The 27,564-nt window shown below is 43.6% G+C and overlaps 2 protein-coding genes across 4 annotated transcripts in view; one reads left to right on the top strand and one right to left on the bottom strand.

Annotated features, from left to right (window-relative positions):
- LOC100566392 (lysozyme C, milk isozyme) overlaps window positions 1–27,564 on the top strand; it is a 125,477-nt gene that overhangs the window by 28,864 nt on the left and 69,049 nt on the right. The gene's annotated exons all lie outside the window — the stretch shown is intronic.
- On the bottom strand, window positions 5,210–21,966 carry LOC103281226 (lysozyme C, milk isozyme). Of its 3 annotated transcripts, XM_062983447.1 has the most exons (5): window positions 13,557–13,826; window positions 8,230–8,312; window positions 7,423–7,581; window positions 6,159–6,237; window positions 5,210–5,636 (listed from the first exon to the last, which is right to left on the bottom strand). In XM_062983447.1, exons 2-5 carry the CDS (start codon window positions 8,264–8,266, stop codon window positions 5,531–5,533), a joined length of 381 nt encoding a protein of 126 aa, XP_062839517.1. In that variant the 5' UTR covers window positions 8,267–8,312; window positions 13,557–13,826; the 3' UTR covers window positions 5,210–5,530. The 3 variants fall into 3 exon arrangements, with proteins under 3 accessions (XP_062839517.1, XP_062839518.1, XP_008120565.2); XM_062983448.1 differs by lacking the exons at window positions 8,230–8,312; window positions 13,557–13,826 and adding an exon at window positions 21,802–21,966; XM_008122358.3 differs by lacking the exon at window positions 8,230–8,312 and having other exon boundaries at window positions 13,557–13,828.

Below are 27,564 nucleotides of genomic sequence, written 5' to 3'. Positions count from 1 at the left end.
ATTAGGATGCCAAGTCACCTTATCTGTCTCCTGAGGAATCTGTATCACAGCCAAGTCATAACAGACCATGGAACAACAGACTGGTTCAAGATTGGGAAAGAAGTGCGGGAGGGCTGCATCCTCTCAACTGACCTATTCAACTTGTATGCAGAACACATCATGTGATGTGCGTGGCTTGACGAATCCAAGGCTGGAGTTAAAATTGCTGAAAGAAACATTAACAACCTTAGATATGTAGATGATACCACTCTGATGGCTGAAAGTGAGGAGGAGATGAGGAGCCTTCTCACCAATGTGGAAGAAAGGAGAAAGCGCAAAAGCCATGCTGCAGTTAAACATTAAGAAAACCAAGATTATGGCAACCAGACCGATTGATAACTGTATAGCATTTAAATCTGGATGATTGCTGTCTATAAATCTTATTATTTGTATTATTGTGAACATTATTATGTATATGAGGCTCTAATATACATATTGTGTTCGTTCTATGGTTTGAACCTTTATCATGGTGCACATTTTTCATATATTGTTTAAAATGGACAGCTGTGTTTAGTTATCATTATACTGTTACCGCCACCGCCAGCCGAAAAGCCCCCCCCCCCCCCCCCAGTCCCAGGACAACATGTCAGAGCCAGTAACCCTAAAGGAAGGAGAAGCCATCAGAGGAATCTAGCCCAGGGCAAAATCTAAGGCTGAATTTACCCAATCTTAATGAACAAGTCAAAGACGTCTAAGGCAACAGTAACAATCCTAGAACATCCACTGAAAACAAAAAATAAAAATTCAGAAATACCTTGGGGAATGTTTGTCATATTGTTTCCTTTCTGTGGGAGATCCTTGTGTTCTGACTGCCCAGCATGTAATCTGCTTTTGGACATTTAATAACAGCCCATTAGCACTAACTTAGCTGCTAAGACACCTGCATACAAATCACAGTGTTTGTAAAGACAAAGAAAGTATTTTTGTCCAATGCAAATTGGGCGAATTAAACCAAAGCAAGACAAGTTTATCCTCCCAAGCTCTTGCCAGCAACAATGAAAAGGCGATCAAGCTTTAAGTAAGTTACCATGTGGTTAAGGCTGGGAAGGCATATACAATAGGCTTGTGCATGTGGTGCGGTTGTTTTTGGGACTCGTACATTCTTCAGATGTCCAGCACTTCCGAAGGGGTTTTCGATGTGCCTGGAGAGAGTGAGAAAGCCTGGTGGCAGAACTGGAGGAAGAGGAGTTTGGCCCAGCTGTAGAACAAGTAGAACAAACCACTTCCATTAATCTGGGAGAACAACTGATGCTCAAACAGGTCATACAGGTGAGAAACCTGGAGAAAGCCTATCATGATGATTTTTCCCCCAGGCCAGGGCAAACTGGGTTAACACAACATCACATATCCACAATTCCAGGGAAAATAGTAAGGAGTCCAGGAAGAGAATGGCCGCAAAAGTTAAAAGAGGTAATCAATAGGGAGGTAGAGGCTATGTTGGAGCTAGGGGTCATTGAGGAGTCCCACAGTCCATGGCAAAATCGGCCAGGGCCACTTTTTACTTACTTACTTAGGCAATCCCTTGTAGGCTGGGGATGATGGTCCTCCCATTCGGGTGTCTTGGAGGTGTGTCCATAGGTGAATGAAGAGACCTATTCTTCATCCGCATGTTGTTCCGCAGTGAGGACATCGGTTTTCGGGTGGAAGGCGGTCCCGGTCAGTGTTGGCTTGACGTGCTTTCCTCTAGGCCCGTTTCTCCCTTAAGCCCTCCATTCGTGCCTATTTGAACTCCACAGCAATGCTGGTCACAGCTGACCTCCAGTTAGTGCACTCAAGGGCCAGGGCTTACCAGTTCTCAGTGTCTATGCCACCGTATTTAAGGTTGGCTTTAAGACCATCTTTACATCTCTTTTCCTGTCCACCTACTTTCCGTTTTCCGTTCTTGAGTTGGGATTATAGTAACTGCTTTGCGAGACAGTGTTCACACAACGTGGCCAGTCCAGCGGAGTTTATGGCGTAGGAGCATCGCTTCAGTGCTAGTGGTCTTTGCTTCTTCCAGCACACTGACATTTGTCTGCCTGTCTTCCCAAGATATTTGTAGAATTTTTCAGAGGCAACGCTGATGGAAACGCTCCAGGAGTTGAGTGTGATATCTGTAGACAGTCCACATTTTGCAGGCACATAGCAGGGTTGGGAGGACAGTGGCTTCATAAATGAGCATCTTGGTATTTCTACGGATGTTCCGATCATCAAACACTCTCTGCTTCATTCGGAAAAATGCTGCACCCGCAGAGCTCAGGTGGTGTTGTATTTCAGTGTCAATGTTGACTTTTGTGGAGAGGTGTCTGCCAAGGGGGCAGAAATGGTCAACTTTTTCTAATGTAACATAACATTAGCCAGTACTAGTATCCAAAACAGGTGGTGGTATATGTTTTTGTATTGATTTTCATAGGCTAAATGCAATTTTTAAGTTCAATGCCTACCCTATGTCCAGAATCGACGAATTATTGAGCAAGCTGGGAAATGCAAATTATGCCACATTCTTAGATTTAATTAAAGGCTATTGGCAGATTCCTTTCATAAAGGACTCCTGAGGGAAAACAACTTTTGCCACTTCTAATGGGCTCTACCATTTTAGCCTCATGCCCTTTGGGTTACATGGGGCCACAATGACTTTTCAGAGACCAGTACAGGATTGTGCTGCTGCCGATATCGACGATATCATTATTTTCAGTTCCTCCTGGGAAGCTCACCTGATCCATTTACAGAAAGTTCTCAACACTCTTAGGCAAGCTGGTCTCACTGCTAATCCCAAGAAATGTAAAGTGGCACAAACCGAGTTGCCTTACCTAGGTTACATGTAGGAGGGGGGGCAAATTAGAACAGTACCTGAAAATCCAACAATTTTTGGAGTTGGCAGGATATTATTGTAAATTTGTTTCGCATTTTGCCAGTCTAGCTTCTCCTTTAACTGATCTGATTAGGAAGAGGTGTCCTAAGAAAATCAGATGAGGGAAGAGAGAGGGACAGGTATTTCAGGGACTGAAAGACAAGCTATGTCAGGCTCCAGTATTGACTGCACCTGATTTTTCTGAGCCCTTTATTGTTCAAATGGATCCTTGGGAGTATGATTGGGGGCACTCTTGGCACAGTGGAGGGGCTCGGAAGAACATCCTATCTTGTATTTGAGCCAGAAATTAAGTCCTAGAGAACGTTATTGAATGGGAGGCACTGGCTGTAAAATAGTCTACATACACCTTAAGACACTATCTGTGGGGTGCCCCTTTTCTGTTAGTCACAGATCACATAGAATCATAGAATAGTAGAGTTGGAAGAGACCTCATGGGCCATCCAGTCCAACCCCCTGCCAAGAAGCAGGAAAATCTCATTTAAAGCACCCCCGAGAGATGGCCATCCAGCCTCTGCTTAAAAGCCTCCAAAGAAGGAGCCTCCACCACTGTCCAGGGGAGAGAGTTCCACTGCAGAACAGTCCTCACAGTGAGGAAGGTCTTCCTGATGTTCAGGTGGAATCTCCTTTCCTGTAGTTTGAAGCCATTGTTCCATTGCGTCCTGGTCTGCAGGGCAGCAGAAAACAAGCTCCCTCCCTCCTCCCTATGACTTCCCTTCATGTATTTGTACACGGCTATCATGTCTCCTCTAAGCCTTCTCTTCTGCAGGCTAAACATGGCCAGTTCTTTAAGCCGCTCCTCATAGGGCTTGTTCTCCAGACCTTTGATCATTTTAGTTGCCCTCCTCTGGACGCTTTCCAGCTTGTCAACATCTCCCTTCAACTGTGGTGCCCAGAACTGGACACAGTGTGATTCCAGGTGTGGTCTGACCAAGGCGGAATAGAGAGGGAGCATGACTTCCCTGGATCTAGACGCTATACCCCTATTGATGCAGGCCAGAATCCCATTGGCTTTTTTAGCTGCCGCATCACATTGTTGGCTCATGTTTAACTTGTTGTCCACAAGGACTCCAAGATCTTTTTCACATGTACTGCTATCGAGCCAGGAGTCCCCCATTCTGTATCTTTGATTTCCATTTTTTCTGCCGAAGTGAAGTATCTTGCATTTATCCCTGTTGAACTTCATTTTGTTAGTTTCGGCCCATCTCTCTAATCTGTTAAGATTGTTTTGAATTCTGCTCCTGTCTTCTGGAGTGTTTGCTATCCCTTCCAGTTTGGTGTCATCTCAAACATGATGATCGTGCCTTCTAACCCTTCATCTAAGTCGTTAATAAAGATATTGAACAGAACTGGGCCCAAGACGGAACCCTGCGGCCCTCCACTCGTGACTTCTTACCAAGATGAAGACGATGCATTGGTGAGCACCCTTTGGGTTCGTTTGCTTAGCCAATTACAGAGCCACCTAACCGTAGTTTTGTCTAGCCCACATTTTACTAGTTTGTTTGCCAGAAGGTCGTGGGAGATTTTGTCGAAGGCCTTACTGAAATCCAGATACGCTACATCCACAGCATTTCCTGTATCGACCCAACTCTATCGAAAAAGGAGATCAGATTAGTCTGGCATGACTTGTTTTTGGTAAATCCGTGTTGGCTATTAGCAATGACTGCATTTGTTTCTAGATGTTCGCACACCACTTCCTTAATGATCTTTTCCAGTATCTTGTCTAGTATTGACGTGAGGCTGACCGGATGGTAATTGTTTGGGTCATTCTTTTTTCCCTGTTCTTGTGGTGGCACTGGATGAAGGATGCCAATCCTAGATCGACTAGATGGTATCTTAGTCTATGCATTCATCATTTCTCACCGGCATGGCAAGGAACATGATAATGTCAATTATTTCTCTCGACAGGAAAAGCTTGTCAGAATGCAAACACTGGGTGGTTCCCTCTTGGAGGTGGTGGTGGAGGCGTGTAAGGGGGAGGCAGTAGAGGGTCCCAACCAGGAATTGGAAAGAAGCTGTGATGTCCTGTGACTGCAACCACTGAGTTTCACAAACAAAAGATTGATTCAGGACAATCGTCGTATCCCTCAGAGAGAATTTTCAAGCATAATCGGCATTTCACAAGAACGTGTGGGTCACATTATTGCTTCGTTTGGCTATCGGAAGATCTGTACACGATGGGGACTGCGAGATGCCGGTTGCGGAAACAGTGTGTTGAGTTCTTCCGTGACGGCTTCAGAAAACTTGTTCATTGTTGGCAGAAATTTATCCAATTGTCTGATGATTATGCGGAAAACTGAATAGTGGTAGTTAAGGAGCACATTCTAAGGATTATTTCTGTGTTTATTAAAATATTCCCATCCAAACCCAAGTAACGAAGATGGAGCCATTACTTTTCATTCAACCCTCATAAAATTAGATAATTAGGAAAAAGAGTGAAGGGTTAAGAAAAAGAAGAAGGGATAAGAAAAAAAAGAGGAAAAAGAGGAAAGTTTGGAGGTGGGGGGAATGTGTATGTGTGTGTGTGGGGGAGGGGGATGGGGTTGTTGGTTGATTTCCTGTCTCTTTCGTTGGGATTTTGAGTCTTTTCTTGAAGTTGCTTTTGTTCTCTACTGCCCTTCGTTTTTCTTATTTCTATCTCTTTCATGGTTCTTTCATAGTTAAACTGACATTTTTGGGAACCGGGAGCCCACAATTCTTGATGTACTGCAGATTGTCTCCTTTTGCACAGTGTGTCCTCCAAGCCTTCCTGAAAGAATAAGATACATGTTATTTCTCTGGTTGGAGCCCCCGGTGGCGCAATGGGTAAAACCTTTGTGCCGGCAGGACTGCTGGCTTGAAGGTTGGATTGCTGACCTAAAGGTTGCTGGTTTGAATCGAGCCCGGGGAGAATGCAGATGAGCTCCCTCTGTCAGCTCCAGCTCCATGCGGGGACATGAGAGAAGATTTCCACCACGATGCTAAAAACATCAAAACATTTGGGCATCTGTCCTTGCAGATGGCCAATTCTCTCATACCAGTAGAGACCTGCAGTTTCTCAAGTCGCTCCTGACATGAAAAAAAATTATCTGGTGGCTACTGGGCGTGTGTGTGTGGGGGGTGGGGGTGGGGTGGGGTGGGGGGTGGTCATCCACACTGGGGAATGAATGCAGTGTGGCCACACTTCCACTGCTATGCAGTCCTGGGAGTTGTAGTTTGGGAGGGAAGGCTAAGGGAAGGGTTTGGCAGGGAAGGCTAAGGATCTTGCAAAACTACAGCTCCTATTACTCACCAAGTGTCCAGCCCTTTGTGGTGCTTGATATGTCTTTTAAGACATTGAATATCATCTGATAGGTCTTCGTTTAGGAAATCTGCCAAAATATATACATTAGCATATGTAAGCGGTGTTGCCTGGGAATGCATTTTGTGAGCATAGCATTCTGTGAAGAGCTGGGTTTCCTCACAGTAAGGACTGCTTTTTCCAGCTCTCTTCCGTCCTTGCCTGGTACTCACAAAATGTCACAATGGAGACGGTCCTGCACTCCTAGAGTTTCATTATGGCAACATTCTAATATTCTTCCATTTCTCCTCTCTCTTATTGTGTCGGCCATTAGCAATTCCTATCTACCCATATACTGCCCTCTTGTGCTTACACCTGAGGCCCGGGGCCAGAACTGGCCCCCTGGGTGCTCACTTCAGGCCCTCCTCATTTTCCCTGTCTCGAGCGCTCTCAGACACCATGTGTCTCACCCTCCTCTTGGCATAAGGATGGTGCGCGCAACCCCATTCTTTTGCAAGGAGGACAGCGTGAGGAAGGCATGCAGTGGTTGAGAGCCATCTTGAGCGCTCTCAGCCACCATGTGTCTCACCCTCCTCTTGGCATAAGGATGGTGCGCGCAACTCCATTCTTTTCCAAGGAGGACAGCTTGAGGAAGGCATGCAGTAGCTGAGAGCCCTCTTTTGCGCTCACAGCCACCATGTGTCTCACCCTCCTCCTGGCATAAGGATGGTGCGCGCAACCCCATTTTTTTGCAAGGAGGACAGCTTGAGGAAGGCATGCAATGGTTGAGAGCCCTCTTTTGCGCTTACAGCCACCATGTGTCTCACCCTCCTCCTGGTATAAGGATGGTGTGAGCAACCCCATTCTTTTGCAAGGAGGACGGCTTGAGGAAGGCATGCAGTGGCTGAGAGCCCTCTTGAGCGCTTTTAGGCACCATGTGTCTCACCCTCCTCCTGGTATAAGTACGGTGCGAGCAATCCCATTCTTTTGTAAGGAGGACGGCTTGAGGAAGGCATGCAGTGGCTGAGAGCCCTGTCAAGCGCTCTCAGCCGCTGCCTGTCTTGCCCTCAGAGGACAGTCTCAGGATTGGAAAAGGAGGATGGGGAGGAGGATCGGGGCAGTCTCCGCACCTCCTGCCTTCCTCCTCGAATAGGGACAGGGCAGGCAGGGACGACAACCTGATCATGACCTAGGCCCTGCCCTGTCCTTCCCCTCCTGGCCCTAACCTCTCCCAGGTCGGTGTCACAGAGATTCTGGCAGTAAGGAAGTCACTTACAAGTGCAGCAGGTTTGGCAGACATTCCATGAGTGTCTGGAATTATCCCGGCAATGATCTCTGTTGCTCAGTTTGAAAATCCCGTAATCCCTGTGGGTTCCTTTGAACGTAGTGATGTCTCCGCTATCCAGATTACTAACATGAATAGCAAAACAGAGCCCTGGAACAAAGCAAGGCAATTCAATCCTTATGTCGAGGATGGAGCAGTCTCTAAAAGCTTTCTTTATTGGTACTTTCCACCCACAACACCATGTAGAGAGCGCTCCCCATCCAAGAAGAAAGCCAGGTATGCCCCAATTTAGTATATGTCTTCATTGGAGATCTCAAAACGGCAGCGTGCCACTCTTTTGGCAGGAGAGATTTCATGCTTTCGCCCAGCCTTGTGCTAGAAGCAATACAAGGATGCTTTCAGGTCTCCCCTTATCCTCCATATGGCTGTGTTAGGCTGCATCTACAGGTGTGGGAGGAGGAGATGAAGGAACCAAAGCTTATGAAATAATTTACCCCTCCCAACCAGAGAGGAGATGATGCAAGCTGTCAGCGCTGTGATCTGTGGTTTGGGCTCGTAGACACATCACGCCTAGTTCATGCAACAGGGTGCATAGACATAATTAGGAAATGGAGAAGTAGAGATTTCACCTGCTAGGGAAATGTGGTAAGGTTCCTCGGAACTGTTTACAGTGATGTATAAAAGGGAGCCAAAGCCTTGGTGGGCGCGGTAGTCCTTTGCTTTGCTTGCATCAAGGTACTTGCATATTGCTCACCTTTTTCACAGCTGTGATTAAAAATAAGACTTTTTTTCTCCTACCCGGAATTTTGTGGTTCTTGGTGAGTCCTCCCTCCATCAGCCCCAAAATCTCTTTCGGCGGCGTGGGTGGGGGTTGGGGTCCACTACAGAGAGAGTATAACCAAATACGAATATTGTATAGATATTAGGAAATATTGTATTGGTTCATGCATATAGAAAGGTTGCTTACCTGTAACCATGTTTGTTTGAGTGGTAATCTGTGAATTCACACTAGTGGAAATAACTTTGCTTGCGCAGGCTCCAACTGAAACTCTCCCAAATTGAATATTTCAAATTTTGGTGGTAACCCCGCCCCTCTACTCGCAGGACATAAAAGGCAGCCCTGGGCGCATGCTCCCCAGTTCCTGCTTCACAAAGGTGACGAGAAAGGGAGAGATTTCCTAGAGGGGAGGAAGCGTGGGTTTGTGTGAATTCACACAGTACCACTCAAAGAAACATGGTTACAGGTAAGCAACCTGTCCTTTTTCTTTGTGTACTCTGTGAATGCACACTAGTGGAGACTACCAAGCTAGGTGTAGACAGGTGGGACAGAGCAAACCCGACAATGAGTTGAGTGTCCAAACACATTATTTATTAAGGCACATATAGAGGCAACAACAGTGCAAGCCAAAGAGGCCTACATTACAGTCCATGTGCAAGGTATATAAGGAATCAGAGGTAGGCTCAGGGGTACTGTGGCCACCCAGTACAGCTGAGGAGGTCGTGTGCCATAGCCACAAAATATCTCAGTGATAAAGGATGAGATCCACAACAGGTGGGGAAGAAGGTAAAATCATCTTGAAGTCACAACCCTTGAAAAAGGGGGAACAATTTTTTAATAAACATATAAGAAACAGTGAACTCTGAGTCTTATAGAGGGAATCCCTCTAAGGAATGCTATAGATGCTGCCAGGTCCCTTGTAGACCAAAGGGGGAGGAGGGCAGCAGGCCAGTTGGTATGAAAGTTTTATGGCTTGAGCAATCCTGTGGGAAAGTCTCTGGGATGAGATTGGGTTTGCCATCTTATCTGAGGCATAGGAAACAAAGAGTACGGAACCGAGAAATCTTGTAGGCATAAGCCCGAGAAGTGGAGGGTTTGTGGGTCGCCTGACGGATTTTTTGCAGGCCAGGATGAGAGGTATTCATGTCAAAATGTTCCATGCCGAGAGGTGAAGAGAGTGGGATTGGGGGGAACATGTAGAAGAGTTCCGCCGACCAGTCGAGGAGAAAGGCATCTCCTAAGCATCCTGGGGCTACTCCTAGGGATAGTCTTGCTCCGTACCAAGGTAATAAAACATTCTGGGGAGAGGCAAAGAGGTCGATTGTCATCCATCCACACTTGTCGAAGATGGAATGGAGAACATCCAGATCGAGCTGCCACTCGTGGGAGGACGTTGTCATCCTGCTGAGGGAGTCGGCGAGGTGGTTTTGTTTGCCTGGAAGGTGCAGGGCCAGGATGGACATGTTGTGAGCTATGCACCAGAGCCAGAGATGGGTGGAGAGGTGAACTCCCCACACAAACTTTGAGGAGTCGGTTGTTATGGTCATTATGCTTGTCCACCAGGACAGGGATCGACAGATGACTTGTGGTACCGTGAGGTAGATCGAGTTGGGGTGTCGTGACGGCTTGAAGACATCGATGAACCACTACTGTAATGCTCTGAGGCACAACCTGCCGAAATGAGTGACCAGGAAGGTGGAGGCCATGTGGCAGAGAAGTACCTGGATGGATCGCGCCAGAACTCTGCGATTGTATTTGCTAAGGGTGATCTCTTGTTGTAAAGCCAGGAACCTGTCTGGTGGTAGGAATGCTATTTGTGAGACGAAGTCAAAGAAGGTGCCTATGAACTTTATATTTCTCGACAGAGTGAGATTTGACCTTTCTGTGTTCAGTTGCAGACCTAGTGAATCCAGTAACTGGAGCCTATGTGTAACATGGAGCTCGAACGTAGTGGGGTCGAGTCTGACCAAAAGCCAGTCATCCAGAGAGGGAATGATGATGATCTCTTGCTTTCTGAGGTGGGCTGCGACAACTGCTATGACTTTGGTAAACACCCTCGGTGCCATCATCAAGCTTAACGGCAGACTGTAAGATGAGGTTCTCGACTGTGAGGATCTCAGGTGATGGGTTGGTGAGGAAGACACAGCCGGCTGGAGCACTAATGCACTTCGAACACTAATGCATATCGATCTCGAACAATACGGAGCACCCAGGCATCTGAGGTGATAGTCTCCCAGGTATTTGCAAAGGCGGCCAGGCAATCGCCAAATTGTGGAGTTTGGTGGTGAGGTAGGGGTGAGGATTGGGGACCTGGAGGAGTGATGACGGTGGCAGTGGTAGGCAAGGTGGGGGCAGTATTGAGGAGTACACCGAAAAAACTTGACGGTGAGTCTGGTTGCTGGCAGAAGGAGTTTGACCCCTATGCTTGGGGGGCTGTTGATGCCAATGTTGCTGTTGCTACTGGTTTTGCTGCAGCGGTCTCGAGGAGTGTCTATAGCCCTGTGGTTAGAAGGGCTGGTGGGAATAGCAAGGGAACCATTGGTTTTACCAGCGGGTCCTTTGAGCATGTGATTGTTGCACTCCACATTTTGCTGCCAAGATCTTAAAGTCATGATTGGACTTGAGTTTATCATTGCTCCCTGCATTAAGGAGATCCAAAGTGTTAAAGGGAAGGTCTTCTATTACTTGCCTCGACAAGGAAGAGAGACTGGAAGATCTGAGCTAGGAGTGGCAGCGAATAGCAACCGCGTGAGCAATCATCTTACCAGCGGTGTCGCCCATTGATTCGCCATATGGATCTGCTGATGGGCCAGAGAGTCCGCTTCTTGTTACAGGGTCGTCAGGACTGAATTATCCTCATCAGAAGCTTGGTGAAGAAGGGCTGGGCTTTTCCCCACAATATCTGTTGGTAAGCCCCCATGCGGGCCTCATAGTTTGCCATTCTGCCGAGGAGCAGGGCTCCGGAGTAAAGCTTTCGACCCACTGCATCGAATCATTTGCTCTCTCCATCACTCGGCATATTAGATTGCCAGCCGGAGGATTGGGCTGCCTTGACCACCACCGAGTTTGGATCAGGATGGTGTTTCAGACACTCGAGTGAGGCGTCATCAGTTTGGTACCATGCTTCGAACCTCTTCGAGGTCGGCGGTATTGACAACGGAGCCTTCCAGGATGCCTGGATCACATCCAACAAGTAAGGAAGAAAGGGTAGTAGGGTGGCTGGAGGGGCTTCTGCCTGGACCCTCTTAAAGACAGGGTCGGTAACAGCCTTCGATGTTTGCTTTATTTCTAGGCCTAGAGCGTCCGCCATTCTGACCACCTGGTTTGAGAAGGCTCGAACATTGTCCATAGGCGAAGGGGGGTAAACTTCGTAGGCCTCATGAGCCGTCGAGAGGTCGTGGCCTAAAGATAAGACCAAGTCCGAGTGTACAGATTCCGGAGAGTGGTTCTCTTGCTCACTGTCTTCAGCCTCTTGAGGAAACTAAGAGGAGAGGATGATACAGTCTCTGGAAGAGGCAAGGCCGTAAGGAGAGAAGAGGAGGTGGGCCTGGGATCCTTGGAGGCTGAAGCTTGGGCGGCTCGAGCCAGATGGGCTGTTTGCCTTCCACCAGTGTAAACAGTTCTTGGTGGGCCTATGATTGTTGGGGCTGAGCCTCTGGAACTGACACCCGGACCACCGTTTGTGTCGAGTGGTGGGGTAAGTCTTGGATTTGTCCCTCAGATAAGTGCTGGGTAGGGAACTGAGAGGAAGACCTTTGTGGTTGGGCCAGCTGGATTGGCAAAGACCTTCTGGACAAGTTGGTCGAGGAGGAAGGGATGTCCTTTTTCGAGGAAACCGAGGAGGATGACCGTTGAACCAGACGCTTTTTAGCTGTGAGTTGCTTCGAAGGAGTCCACATGGACTTCCCTGGAGTCAGGGCGATTGGGCAGGAAGCTGCAAAATTTGACTGGGCCCGGCATGTCTCCTCATGTGCCCTCTTAAAAGAGACTTTCATCGCCGATGTCGGAGGAGATGCCACGTGGGAGCGGACCGATGCCACCAAGGCCACCGAGCTCGAAGTCAAGAAAAGCCCAACTTTGCCCAACTGGGTTGACACCGTAGCTGTTGTTACGTGCAGGGAGGTTTGGAGGGCCTGGATGTTGTTGAAGTTTTCGAGGTTTTTGAAAGATTCAGCTTGGAAGAGTTTCCGTTGGAGCCTGCGCAGGTGCAATTATCTCCACTAGTGTGCATTCATGGAGTACACGAGAAAAAAAATACATGTACCTATATTTGCTTCACTGTTTTTTATGAAACTTGCCCAATATGTATTAAGTACTGATGGAGTTTGAGGGGGTTAACCTGGCATGATGTGAGTTGTAGTTCACCCACATCCTTATGCATTTTGTAAAATAATTTTTTAAAAAATGCTGGGTACCCAGGCTAATTGAAAAAAGTCATCTCAGAAGAATGAAAGCAGTTTGACTCCTCTTTAAAAGCCATGGGAGCATGGGAGTTGTAGTTTGTTGAGGCTCCCCCCTGCTTTGGCAGAGAGAGCTAAGGGCCACGTCAAAGTGAGATCGAACTACAGCAGGGGTCCTCAAACTTTTTAAGTTGTTAGTGTGTTCTGTTGTTAGTGTGAAATGTTAGATCAAGTTATACTGTTGGGTGTTTGCAACTGTGTGTTTCCCGCAGAGCATTCCAGGAGTGCATGGGTTAATCACAAGGCAGCATGATTGATTGCCTGCAGGACCAATAGGTCAGGGCTTCCATTTGAACAGTGCCAGCTTGTACTGATAACAGCCTTGGCAAGCGGAGAAGAAGCGCCATGTGTCTGGAGAGTTATGGCTTTGAGTAATTGTATATAACTTGTAAATAAAGCAATTAGACCTGCTGGGATCAGCAGTAAAACGACCGAGCTGTCGTTTTGTTGGTGCCACTTTTGCTGCTACATCAAGTGGTCCTTTGGGTGAGCAGACAGAGAGAACTGACTCATCAAAACAGTTAGGGTGGCGGACGATCGATTTATCCCCCTCACCCCAAACCCTGACATAAGTGTAGGGCCGGTTCACAGTTGCTCAGACTGTTGGGGGGCCGGACTATGATGTCGTTGTTGTGTGCCTTCAAGGCATTTCAGACTGAGGTCAACCCTAAGTCTAAAGTTTAGGACAGGGGCCAGGGAAATGACCTTGGAGGCCTGCATCCTGCCCATGGGCCTCAGTTTGGGGACCCCAGCTTTACAGTGTAGATGCGCCTTTGGAGGGAGCAAGGGGAACACCAACATTAATGCTTAAGAGAAGAAGGGACGGATTCTGTACCCAGGATTCAAGGAAGGAACTCAACGAAGAAAGAAAGAAAGAAGGAACTCACAGTCAGCCAAGCGGACGCCCTCGTATCCGTCCACCTTAGCATTGTGCAGAATATGGGCCAAATGGCATCTTGAGAAAATCTTGCCTTTCGACCCTGCTGCAGCGAAATGAAAGAGAATCACCAAAGGGGAAAGCTTCATTGCTCCGGCCTCCTTCCCTTTGCAGCGATCTACTTTTTATCTCCACAGAGCCCAATGTGGGAGGACCACACAGGGAAACGGGCCAATTCCCAAAGCAAGAAAACAGCAAGAGAGAGATAGAGAGTACGGGGGTTGAGTGTGCAGAAGGATCAGTCCTCAAGCTGGGCGGTACTCCAAAGGCCATCCGGTCCTACCCCCTTGTTCTATCAAGTTAGACACATCCGACCCCTCCCGACAGATGGCCATCCTGGGAGTCTGGTGAAGAAGGTGACTCCACTGGACTCCTAGGCAGCAGGGCATGGATGAATTATGGTGTTTGAAAGGGGCACCTCAAAGCCAACCCATTCCAGTTCCCTTTTGCTAGGCAGGAATACCCAATTTAAGCCCCTTAAGCTGCTTAGAACCATGGCAGCTCAAGTGTAGTCAAACTACAATCATCCCACAGGAAAGACACCCCCTGAGATGTCAAGGAGAAGGCAAGTGGAAGAGGGAAGCACACACTGGGTCCCCAGGTTCAGATCAAGATCTTCTAATTTGAGGACATGCTCTGCTTGAGCCTCCACAGATCACACAGACTGCCTTGTCTGAGAGATAATCAGAACATCAGCTGCTTTGGTTAATCTTTCTTTGAAAAAGGTGGGCTGAGGATGAAAACCTGGAAAGGGAGGATAAATGGAAATGAAGGACAGGTGCGTTCATAAATTATTATAGATGACTTAGACTCAAAAATGGTATACAGTCACACCCTGTCTCTATGGAAGAAACATTCTTGGCTTACCTGAAACCATGGTTGCAATGGAACACCAGGAAATTACCAGAGTTGTGCTGAAGGACCTAGAGATTCCTAGCAGCATCCTCTAGATGAGTGGTTTTCAACTTGTGGGTCCCCAGATGTTTTGGCCTACAACTCCCAGAAATCCCAGCCAGTTTTCCAGCTGTTAGGATTTCTGGGAGATGAAGGCCAAATCTTCTGGGGATCCACAGGTTGAGAACCACTGCTCTAAAGATTGGTAGGGTCCTCCAAAGGAAGTTCATGGTCATTGACTAGGTCCTCCAGTTGGACTCTAAAGTCGTTAGTTCGGTCTTCCAATGCGTCAGAGACATTGGCTAGATCTTCCAATGTAACCCTAGAGTCATTGTCAGATCTTCCAATGTAACCCTAGAGTCATTGTCAGATCTTCCAATGCAACCCTAGAGTCATTGTTAGATCTTCCAATGCAACTGCAGAGTTTCTCCAAATCAACTCCAGAGACATTGGCTAGGTCTTCCTATGCAAATAAGTGTCATTGGCTAGGTCCTCCAGTGCAATGCAACCTTAGAGGCATTGGCTAAGCCCTCCACTGCAACTCCAGAGTCATTTGGCTAGGATCTCTAGTGTAAGAGTCGTTGGCTAGGTCTTCCATTGCAACTTTAAAGTCATTGGCTAGGTTCTCTGCTGCAACTCTAGAGTCATTGGCTAAGTCCTCCACAGTAATTCCAGAGACATTGTGTCGAGGAGACAATTAAGGGGAGTGGTGGTTCTCATGAAGCTTTTCCTTGATTTGTGTCTACTGGGAGGAGCCTGGTAGCCATGCAGTGGGTGGCTTTCATAATGTTCAGCCTTGTTTCTCTCACAGTTAGCAGCAACTTCCCGCTGCACATCAGAGTGGGCAACTCCAGCTTTATTGTAGAGTTTTTCAACAGGTGTTCACCTGCTTCGCATGGGGAGACTTGTGCCAAACAGGGCAGGCATACTCAGCAGTTGAGTAAGACAAGGCCAGGGCTGATGTTCTTATTAATTTTGGGTCTGCACCCCATGTGCAGACCCAAAATGACCAGCCAATTCCTAATCCATCTTCAAAGAGGTTAGGTAAAATTGCAAACCAATACACACATACAATACAGTAAGCAATAATATACATAACAAACTACTAGTGGGAGCTTGAGAAGATTACTATTCAATATATTGGAATTATTATATGACAATATGAGTAATATTGGGCCCCTGGTGGTGGCGCTGTGTGTTAACGCGCTGAGCTACTGAACTTGCAGACCGAAAGGTCCCAGGTTCAAATCCCGGGAGCGGAATGAGCGGCCGCTGTTAGCCCCAGATTCTGCCAACCTAGCAGTTCGAAAACATGCAAATGTGAGTAGATCAATAAGTACCGCTCCGGTGGGAAGGTAACAGCGCTCCATGCAGTCATGCCGGCCACATGACCTTGGAGGTGTCTACGGACAACGCCGGCTCTTCGGCTTAGAAATGGAGATGAGTACCAACCCCCAGAGTCGGTCGCGACTGGACTTAACGGCAGGGGAAAACCTTTACCTTTTTACTTATGAGTAATATGATAATTAGGATACCAAATCACCTTATCTGTCTCCTGAGGAATCTCTATCACGATCAAGTAGCAACAGTCAGAACAGACCATGGAACAGGAGACGGGTTCAAGATTGGGAAAGGAGTGCGGGAGGGCTGCATCCTCTCTCCCGACCTATTCAACTTGTATGCAGAACACATCATGCGATGTTCGGGGCTTGAGGAATCCAAGGCCAGAGCTAAAGTTGCTGAAAGAAACATGAACAACCTCAGGTATGCAGATGGTACCACTTTGATGACCGAAAGTGAGGAGGAGCTGAGGAGCCTTATCACTAAGGTGGAAGAAAGAAGAAAGGGCAAAAGCCGGGCTGCAGTTAAACATCAAGAAGACCAAGATAATGGCAACCAGACTGGCAAATAGAGGAGAAAACGTGAAGGCAGGGACAGACTTTATATTTCTAGGCACGAAGATCACTGCAGATGCAGACTGCAGCCAGGAAATCAGAAGACGTTTCCTTCTTGGGAGGAGAGCAATGGCCAACCTTGACAAAATAGTGAAGAGTAGAGACATCACACTGGCAACGAAGGTCCGCATAGTGAAAGCAATTGTATTCCCCATAGTAACCTATGGAAGCAAGAGCCTGACCATAAGGAAGGCTGAGCGAAGGAAAAGAGATGCTTTTGAACTTTGTTGCTGGAGGAAAATCCTGAGAGTGCCTTGGACCACAACAAGATCCAACCAGTCAATCCTCCAGGAAATAATGCCCAGTGGCTGCTCACTGGAGGGAAGGATATTAGAGGCAAAGATGAAGTATTTTGGCCACATCATGAGAAGACAGGAAAGAGAATGATGCTGGGGAAAATGGAAGGAAAAAGGAAGAGAGGCCGACCAAGGGCAAGGTGGGTAGATACCAGCATATTGCACCACACCAATATACTGTAATATTACGGTAATATTACATGTAATACATAATATGTAATTTATACTATTATATTGTATTATTATTAGTATTATATTGCATTATATTATAATATTACAGTACTATCAATATTACATGTATATAAAATATATTAATTATTAATTATTGTAAATTATATTGTATATTATATTATACAGTAGAGTCTCACTAATCTAAAATAAACGGGCCGGCAGAACGTTGGATAAGCGAAAATATTGGATAATAAGGAAGGATTAAGGAAAAACCCATTAAACATCAAAGTACTTTATGATTTTACAAATTAGGCACCAAAACATCATGTTTTACAACAAATGGACAGAAAAAGCAGTTTAATACATGGTAACTTTATGTAGTAATTACTGTATTTATGAATTTAATACCAAAACATGACAATGTATTGAAAACATTGACTACAAAAACACTGACTACGAAAAGTGTTGTGAATGAGTCTTCTGAGGCTGTGAGTGATAATGGAGGGATCAGGAGAGGAAGGAAGAACCCTCGCGAGGAGGGCTCGCTGGAAGATTTACACAGGAAGAGAATCAGGGAGATTGATGGGGAGTCTTCTGAGGAGGATTCATGTGGGGACCTGGGAGGGGATCTTAAGCTGGAAATGGATGCTGAGGAACCGGTGGTGATAGAGGAAATTGGCATAGATTGGGCATGGGCTCCGGAGGATCTTGGGGAGGAATCTGAGTCCATGGATGCTGTAGATGCTGGAGAGGCTTGGGTATCTTCAGAAGCAGATCCCACATGGTCTGCCTGGAGGAATGAGGGTAGTTCCACAGGTGTGGACAGAGTTGGGTGTGGGCAGGATGATGTTGATTCTGATGAGGAGTTTGGAACGCTTGATCCTAGGGCGTTGGCTGTTTGGAGCTCAGATTCTGATGAGGAACTTGGGACACCTGACCCTAGGGCGTTGGAAGTTTGGACGCCCAAGGAAACCTAAATAAATTGGGGATGTTTGGTCACTATTCTTTGCATGTGGCAAGGTGTTGCTGGGCGCCATTGGGTTTCCTGCACGTGATTCTGAAGACTGGCTTGGGACTTTGCAACAGATGTAAGTTTGCTCCGGGTTATTCTTCAACGGAGGGCTAGAATTGTGTGGGTTTTCCTGGACTGCACTGTTATTACTATTTTGCATTAGCTGCTGTTCGCCTTCGTTGTCTTGGCTTTTTGTGCCATCCCTTGACGTGGACCTTCTTGTGACAACTTCACCCTTTGGACCTTGGACTGAATCTCGACTTGGCTTATTTCTTCGCTCCCAAACGCAGCTTGGCATCGTTCTCATCTCCATGGCTATCTACCGTTGCTGACTGCTGGCTTTGTTCCCGACCCTGGCGCTGTTCCCTTATCCCGACTTCAGACCGGCTTAACTTCGCTACAACACTACGCTCCTTTGGCTCCTGGCCTGGCTTCTGTCTCTGCAGCGGCTTGCCGCTAACTCCTCAGCGTTTTCCAGTTTTGTTTGTTTGTGCTGCTTTTGGTGAAGAGCTTTTAACCCCGTTTGGGTTTTTGCCTCAATTTGGAATCGCTGCTGTACTCCTGGGTTTTGGGGAAGGTTTTGGGGCTTTGCGGTGATTTACCTTTGTTTGTTTTGCCATTTTAAGCCCGTTTTGTGTCTTTGGGCTGAGTTCAAGTACTTTATGTTAAATCCGGATTATATCTCTGGTTAATCCGGATTATATGCCAGTTCATGTTTTTGGCATTTTTTCTGTTTTGCCTGAAGATTAAGTGTTTTAAGCCTCTGACAATCTACTGAGCTATTTTTGAGTTGTTACTTAAATAAACTATATTTCGCTCTCAAGTTGGCGTCTGACCTTTGACAAAAAGGTAGATTATGTTGTATAATCCAGAATGTTGGATAAGCGAGACTCTACTGTATTTATTATTGTAAATTATATTGTATATTATATATACACACACACACAAATATATATATATATATATATATATATACACATAATATTATATTATTAGCATAGCATGTTACTGGGGGGAGGGGCCTCCAGGTGATGGCACAGAAGACATGATGGAAATTATTATCAATATTATATGTATACCCTGTTTCCCCTAAAATAAGACATCCTCAGAAAACAAGACCTAGTAGAGATTTTGCTGAATTGCTAAGTAAGACCAAGCACCATTTGTGTTTGGAAGCATGCCCGCTGAACAGAAAACCAGAGCATGCAGGTTTGATAAATGTACGTACCATAGATTGTTGTACATGGAAATAATGGTAGTAACAAGAAATTCTTGATAGGACTCACTGGTTATGCTAGTTTGTGATGACAACTACTGTGCAGTATATAATAAATGTTCATTTTTTTGTTCAACAATAAATGTGAATTTTTCTTCATGGAAAAATAAGACATCCCCTGAAAATAAGACCTAGAGCAGGGGTCCCCAAACTAAGGCCCGGGGGCCGGATGCGGCCCTCCAAGGTCATTTACCTGGCTCTTAGTTTTAGACTTTGCCTCGCCCAAAGTCTGATATGACTTGAAAGCACACAATACCAACAATCCTACTTGACTATCTCATTGGCCAGAAGCAGGCCCAGACTTCCCATTGAAATCCTGATAGGTTTATGTTGGTTAAAATTGTTTTTATTTTTAAATATTGTATTGTTCTTTCATTTACTAATACTGTGCTATGGTAACAATTGAATATATTGTGTATACATATATTGATACTAATATTATAATGTAATACAATATAATACTAATAATTATACAATATAATAATATTAAGTATATATTATATATTAAATGGAATATTACTAATAATATTACGGTATAGTGGTATAGGACAATATAGTAATATATAATGCTAATATTGTGCTAGGCCAATAATATAATATATTATATGTACATACAACTTGTAAGCCACTCTGAGTCCCCTTCGGGGTGAGAGAGGGTAGGGTATCAATGTAGTAAATAAATAAATAGTTGTTGTTGGTTTTTTTTGCACTACAAATAAGACATGTGCACTGTGCATATGAATTTGTTCGTTTTTTTTTTTTTCAAATGATAATTCGGCCCCTCAACAGCCTGAGGGACCATGAACCGGCCCTCCACTTTAAAAGTTTGAGGACCCCTGACCTAGAGCATCTTTGGGAGCAAAAATTAATATAAGACACTTTTATTTTCTGGGAAACACAATACTATATCTTCTATATATACACTAGGGTCTCACTTATCCAACACTCGCTTATCCAACATTCTGGATTATCCAACGCATTTTTGTAGTCAATGTTTTCAATATATTGTGATATTTTGGTGCTAAATTCGTAAATATAGTAATTACTACATATCATTACTGTGTATTGAACTATTTTTCTGTCAAATTTGTTGTATAACATGATGTTTTGGTGCTTAATTTGTAAAATCATGACATAATTTGATGTTTAATAGGCTTTTCCTTAATCTCTCCTTATTATCCAACATATTCGCTTATCCAACGTTCTGCCGGCCCGTTTACGTTGGATAAGAGAGACTCTACTGTATAAATACTTATGGAATTTTTACCTAAAAGTAGGCAATGAAACTAACCCACCCAGAACCATGAAACTTGGCAACACAACCCACAATTTTTGTGACTAGGTTCCGACAACAAAACCAAACAAAAGGTAGAGCAGGGGTCCCCAAACTTTTAAAGCAGAGGGCCGGTCCACAATCTTTCAGACTGTGGAGGGGCCAGATTATCATTTGAAAAAAAACCCAAACAAATTCCTATGCACACTGCACATGTCTTATTTATAGTGCAAAACAACAACAACAATGAAAGAACAATACTATATTTAAAAAAGAAAACAACTGTAACCAACATAAACCTATCAGGATTTCAATGGGAAGTGTGGGTCTGCTTCTGGCCAATGAGATAGTCAAGTTAATTAGGATTGTTGTTGTTGTTGTTGTTGTTGTGTGCCTTCAAGTCATTTCAGACTTTGGGCGAGCCGAAGTCTAAAATTATTTATTTATTCATCTACTACATTTATTTATTACATTTATATCCCACCCTTCTCACCCCGAAGGGGACTCAGAGCAGCTGTATGTACATACAATATATTATATTATTAGCATTGCACAATATTAGCATGATATATTACTATATTGAACTATACTACTATACTGTAATATTATATGTAATATATAACATATAATTAATATTATTATATGGTATTATTATTTGTATTATATTGTATAACATTATAATATTATTATCAGTATTATCAGTATTATATGTAAATACAATATATTATATTATTAAAAATGATATAAAAAGATTATATTATAAAACTGAGGGCGGGGGCCAGGTAAATGACCTTGGAGGGCCGCATCCGGCCCCCGGGCCTTAGTTTGGGGACCCCTGCAGTAGAGTCTCACTTATCCAACATAAACGGGCCGACAGAATGTTGGATAAGCGAATATGTTGGATAATAAGGAGAGATTAAGAAAAAAGCCTATTAAACATTAAATTAGGTTATGATTTTACAAATTAAGCACCAAAACATCATGTTATACAACACATTTGACAGAAAAAGTAGTTCAATACATAGTAATGCTATGTAGTAATTACTGTATTTACGAATTTAGCACCAAAATATCACAGTATATTGAAAACATTGACTACAAAAATGCGTTGGATAGTCCAGAACGTTGGATAAGCGAGTGTTGGATAAGTGAGACTCTACTGTATTACTCACATCCATAGCTCACAAAATCCCCAAAACCCAAAAAGACCATCTGTGCCTGCAAGAAAGGAAGACATGCGGCTGAGAGGGAAAAGGAAAGGGCCCGAGGCCGCGAGTTGGAGTCCAAAACACACCCGGAGAGGCCTAGCCTGCCTTACCTCCTTCCATCGCTGCTGCTTCAGGCTCCTTTTAACGGCTCCCGTCGGGCCTTCTTTCTCCCCTCAGCTTGTCAGCCCTGTGGGAGGATGCGACTAGGCCTCGACTAGGCCGCAAAACAATTCCAGGCCTCGACTAGGCCGCAAAACAATTCAGAGGCACTGAGAGGAAATTGGGGGTAAGTCTTTGGGGGTGAGAAACGAATGCAGGAATTCTTGGACTGGGGGCCAATGGAAAGGGAAATGGGGGTCTTTGGGGGAGGAGAAAATAATAATAATAGTAATAATAATAATAATGGGCCAATGAAGAGGGGAATGGGAGGCCTTGGGGTGAGGAGAAAATAATAATAATAATAACGCATCATCCGAAAATACATCACACAGTCCTAGACACTTGGGAAATGTTCGATTTGTGATTTTGTGATACGAAGTCCAGCATATCTATCTTGTTTGCTGTGTCATACAATAATAATAATAATAATAATAATAATAATAATAATAATAATAATAAGGGGCCAATGAAGAGGGGAATGAGGGGGGCATGGGGTGAGGAGAAAATAATAATAATAATAATAATAATAATAATAATAATAATAATAATAATAATAATTCTGCGGTTTTCTGGCATTGTATATTTTTGCCGCTTCTGTGACTGTTCATTTGGGGTTTGATGATTCCGTAGCCCACTTGTCAATGGATGTCCATTGTCCAGAATCAGCAGCATCCACCGCGGTCCTTTTTATCCTGGGCGACGACCGAGCCAGTATAGACTTCGTTTGGGTTTGATTCTCCATAATGCGAATGGGTTAGGTGCTCTTGGTTGTGCTCCTCAGCTGAAGCCTCTCTGGCTTGGTTGGACCTGCCAGTAGTTACACTACCGCCAGCACAGCCCTCAGTCATCATTGGAGCAGCTAAGCCCCCCCATGCCCTGGCAGAATATGTCAAGCAAAGTGAAGAACCTGCTTTGATTGAAGTCAAAAATCAGAAACTCCTCAAAACACAGCAGACAAAAAACCAGTACAAGAAAACCGCACTACAAACTAGAGCTGACAGCTGGCACAACAAAACACTGCATGGAAAGTTCCTTGACAAAATTGAAGGAAAAGCTGATAAGGAGAAGACCTGGCTCTGGCTCACGAATGGGACCCTGAAGAAGGAGACAGAAGGCCTGATCCTTGCAGCCCAGGAGCAAGACATCAGAACAAAGGCAATTAAGGCCAAGATTGAAAAATCAGCTGATGACCCAAAATGCAGACTGTGCAAGGAAACCGACAAAACCATGGATCATATCCTCAGCTGCTGTAAGAAAATCGCACAGACAGACTACAAACAGAGGCACAACTATGTGGCCCAAATGATTCATTGGAACTTATGCCTCAAGTACCACCTCCCAGCAGCAAAGAACTGGTGGGATCACAAACCTGCAAAAGTATTGGAAAATGAACATGCAAAGATACTGTGGGACTTCCGAATCCAGACTGACAAAGTTCTGGAACACAACACACCAGACATCACAGTTGTGGAAAAGAACAAGGTTTGGATCATTGATGTTGCCATCCCAGGTGACAGTCGCATAGATGAAAAACAACAGGAAAAACTCAGCCGCTATCAGGACCTCAAGATTGAACTTCAAAGACTCTGGCAGAAACCAGTACAGGTGGTCCCGGTGGTGATGGGCACACTGGGTGCCGTGCCAAAAGATCTCAGCCAGCATTTGGAAACCATAGACATGGACAAGATTACGATCTGCCAACTGCAAAAGGCCACCCGACTGGGATCTGCACGCATCATCCGAAAATACATCACACAGTCCTAGACTCTTGGGAAGTGTTCGACTGGTGATTTTGTGATACGAAATCCAGCATATCTATCTTGTTTGCTGTGTCATACAATAATAATAATAATAATAATAATAATAATAATGGGCCAATGAAGAGGGGAATGAGGGGGGGCTTGGGTGAGGAGAAAATAATAATAATAATAATAATAATAATAACAACAACAACAACAACAGGCCAATGAAGAGGGGAATGGGAGGCCTTGGGGTGAGGAGAAAATAATAATAACGCATCATCCGAAAATACATCACACAGTCCTAGACACTTGGGAAGTGTTCGATTTGTGATTTTGTGATACGAAGTCCAGCATATCAATCTTGTTTGCTGTGTCATACAACAACAACAACAACAACAACAACAACAACAACAACAACAACAACAATAATAATAATGGGCACAATGAAGAGGGGAATGGGAGGCCTTGGGGTGAGGAGAAAATAATAATAATAGTAATAATAACAACAGTAACAATAATATGGGTCCAATAGAGAGGGGAATGGGGGGTCTTTGGGGTGAGGAGAAAATAATAGTAATAGTAATAATAATAATAACAATAATAATCTAATAACAATAATAATGGGGGTCCTCACAGTAAAGGGTAATGGGGGGGCTCTCAAACCAAGGAAATAATATATTGGGGGGGGGGGGAATGTCTAAAGTCCCTTCCTCAATTCAATAAAATGCCAGTTGAACTGGATTATACGGCAGTCTGGACTCAGATAATGCAGCTCAAGGCACATAGTGTGACTTGCCTACCTCCATATTTCTGGGTCCCTTCCACCCAACTGAATGCCATCGCCCATTTCCTGCTTTGAACTGGGTTCACTCTGAACCACACTCTGACAAAAGGGGAATTCCAGACATGAAACAATCAGGGCCAGCTAACACCTTCCCAACAAAACATTCCCCCAGGGAGGAAGCTCCCAGGCTTTGAAGCTGAAAGCCCATTACATCCAAAACATTCTGCAAAACTGCGGCCTTCAGACTTGCCTCCAACAGAAAAAACAACTAACAGCCAGAAATATTGTATATTCACAGACTTTAAAATCTAACATATACTAACTACCGCCAATTCTTCAGTACTTTATTTCCAACATCACCACAATTTGCCACAGCATCGCGTGGCTGGGCACAGCTAGTTACATTATAATATTATTATCAATATTACATGTATATAAAATACATTAATTATTAATTATTGTAAATTATATTGTATGTTATATACAATATTATATACAGTAGAGTCTCGCTTATCTAACATAAACAGGCCGGGAGAACGTTGGATAAGCAAAAATCTTGGATAAGAAGGAGGGATTAAGGAAAAGCCTATTAAACATCAAATTAGGTTATGATTTTACAAATTAAGCACCAAAACATCATGTTAGACAACAAATTTGATAGAAAAAGCAGTTCAATATGCAGTAATGCTATACAGTAATTACTGTATTTACGAATTTATCACCAAAATATCATGATGTATTGAAAACATTGACTACAAAAATGGCTTGGATAATCCAGAATGTTGGATCAGCGAGTGTTGGATAAGTGAGACTCTACTGTAGTACAATATGGTAATTTATTGCCAGTATTATGCTATGCTAATAATATAATATTGTATGTACATTTAATTTGTAAGTCGCTCCAGCTGAGGGCACAGAAGAGAAGATGGAAATTATTATCAATATTATATGTATATGTAATATACAATATATTATATTATTACCATAGCACAATATTAGTATTACATTACTAGATTACTAGTTTTTTTTATTATCCTGCATTACATTTGACATGGTCTGATCTAAGGTCTACATACAAGGCTCCTGGAAGAATGGAATTGAGTAGCTATATATTTCAAGCTTGTATATTGTGTTTTTTTTATTAATTACTGTTAATCATTTTAGATGTGTTGTTGATTTTTATTGACTGTATTTGGGCATTGAGTTTTGCCAGTTGTTGTAAGCCGCCTTGAGTCCCCTCCTTTATTTATTTATTTATGTTGTAAATAAATAAATAAATAAATACATATGACTATGTGGTCCTATCCCACTCTACTTTTTTCCAGGGTGGAAAGGGTTAATCTCTGCAGGCAGCCCCTTGGGTTTAGCAGGGAAACCCCGTAGCAAAGGCCCCTCCCTCCTCCTGGTCTTGGGTTTGGATTGTTCCAAACGGAACCCAAAGGAGGGGGGTGCTAGGTTTTCCCATTGGAAACTCCAACCTGGGCAGAGCATCTTAGGAAATCCGTGATGACATCTATGAGGGTTCTGGATAGGAAGCCATGAAGCCAGGTGTGCTTCTGGGTTGGGATATGAGCCCCAGGCCTTGCAAGAGAACTCTTCCCCAGGCGCAAACTCCCCCATTATTGTGCCCCAGTTGGTATAGCCCTGTCCTTTATCTCTTGTTGCAGGTGGCTTGCGTTTCAGTGCATTTTTGCACGTGGATGGGGTTGGAAGGTGGTTTTTCTCTTTTCAAATGCATTCTTTCTCCAAATAATAGGAGTAAAGCAAACGTTAATTGTGGTGGCTGTTTTAGGGGATGGAGAAGTATATTTTGAAAAGGAAAGCAGTCCCAACTCTTGGCAAAGATGCCTTTGGAAAGCAAAAGGCAATATATTGAATCACCAACTCTGGGGTGTGCTTGGCTGCTTTTGAAATCCCAGTTGGAAAGGGACTTAAGTGCAGAGGAGTCATTTAGAAACAACTTTTTTTAATTAAAAGACTTAAAAAGCCTTTTTGCCATGTAAATACAGTAGAGTCTCACATATCCAAGAACATTGGATAAGTGAATAGGTTGGATAACAAGGAGAGATACTCTACTGTATTATTGAAAATTATATTCTATATTATATACAATATTATATGTATACAGTAGAGTCTCACCCAAGAACATTGAATAAGCAAATATGTTGGATAACAAAGAGATACACTACTGAATTACTGTAAATTATATTCTATATTATATACAATATTATATGTATACAGTAGAGTCTCACCCAAGAACATTGAATAAGCAAATATGTTGGATAACAAAGAGATACACTACTGAATTACTGTAAATTATATTCTATATTATATACATTATTATATATATACAGTAGAGTCTCACCCAAGAACATTGGATAAGCAAATATGTTGGATAACAAAGAGATACACTACTGAATTACTGTAAATTATATTCTATATTATATACATTATTATATGTATACAGTAGATTCTCACCCAAGAACATTGGATAAGCAAATATGTTGGATAACAAAGAGATACTCTACTGTATTATTGAAAATTATATTCTATATTATATACAATATTATATGTATACAGTAGAGTCTCACCCAAGAACATTGAATAAGCAAATATGTTGGATAACAAAGAGATACACTACTGAATTACTGTAAATTATATTCTATATTATATACATTATTATATGTATACAGTAGAGTCTCACCCAAGAACATTGGATAAGCAAATATGTTGGATAACAGAGATACACTACTGAATTACTGTAAATTATATTCTATATTATATACAATATTATATGTATACACAGTAGAGTCTCACCCAAGAACATTGAATAAGCAAATATGTTGGATAACAAAGAGATAACACTACTGAATTACTGTAAATTATATTCTATATTATATACAATATTATATGTATACAGTAGAGTCTCACCCAAGAACATTGGATAAGCAAATATGTTGGATAACAAAGAGATAACACTACTGAATTACTGTAAATTATATTCTATATTATATACAATATTATATTATATACAATATTATATGTATACAGTAGAGTCTCACCCAAGAACATTGAATAAGCAAATATGTTGGATAACAAAGAGATACACTACTGAATTACTGTAAATTATATTCTATATTATATACAATATTATATTATATACAATATTATATGTATACAGTAGAGTC

The sequence above is a fragment of the Anolis carolinensis genome, chromosome 5 (assembly GCF_035594765.1).
Source record: "Anolis carolinensis isolate JA03-04 chromosome 5, rAnoCar3.1.pri, whole genome shotgun sequence".
Classification (NCBI taxonomy): domain Eukaryota; kingdom Metazoa; phylum Chordata; class Lepidosauria; order Squamata; family Dactyloidae; genus Anolis; species Anolis carolinensis.
Note: the sequence above shows the minus strand (reverse complement) of the source record. Positions and strands in the feature narration are given on the sequence as shown.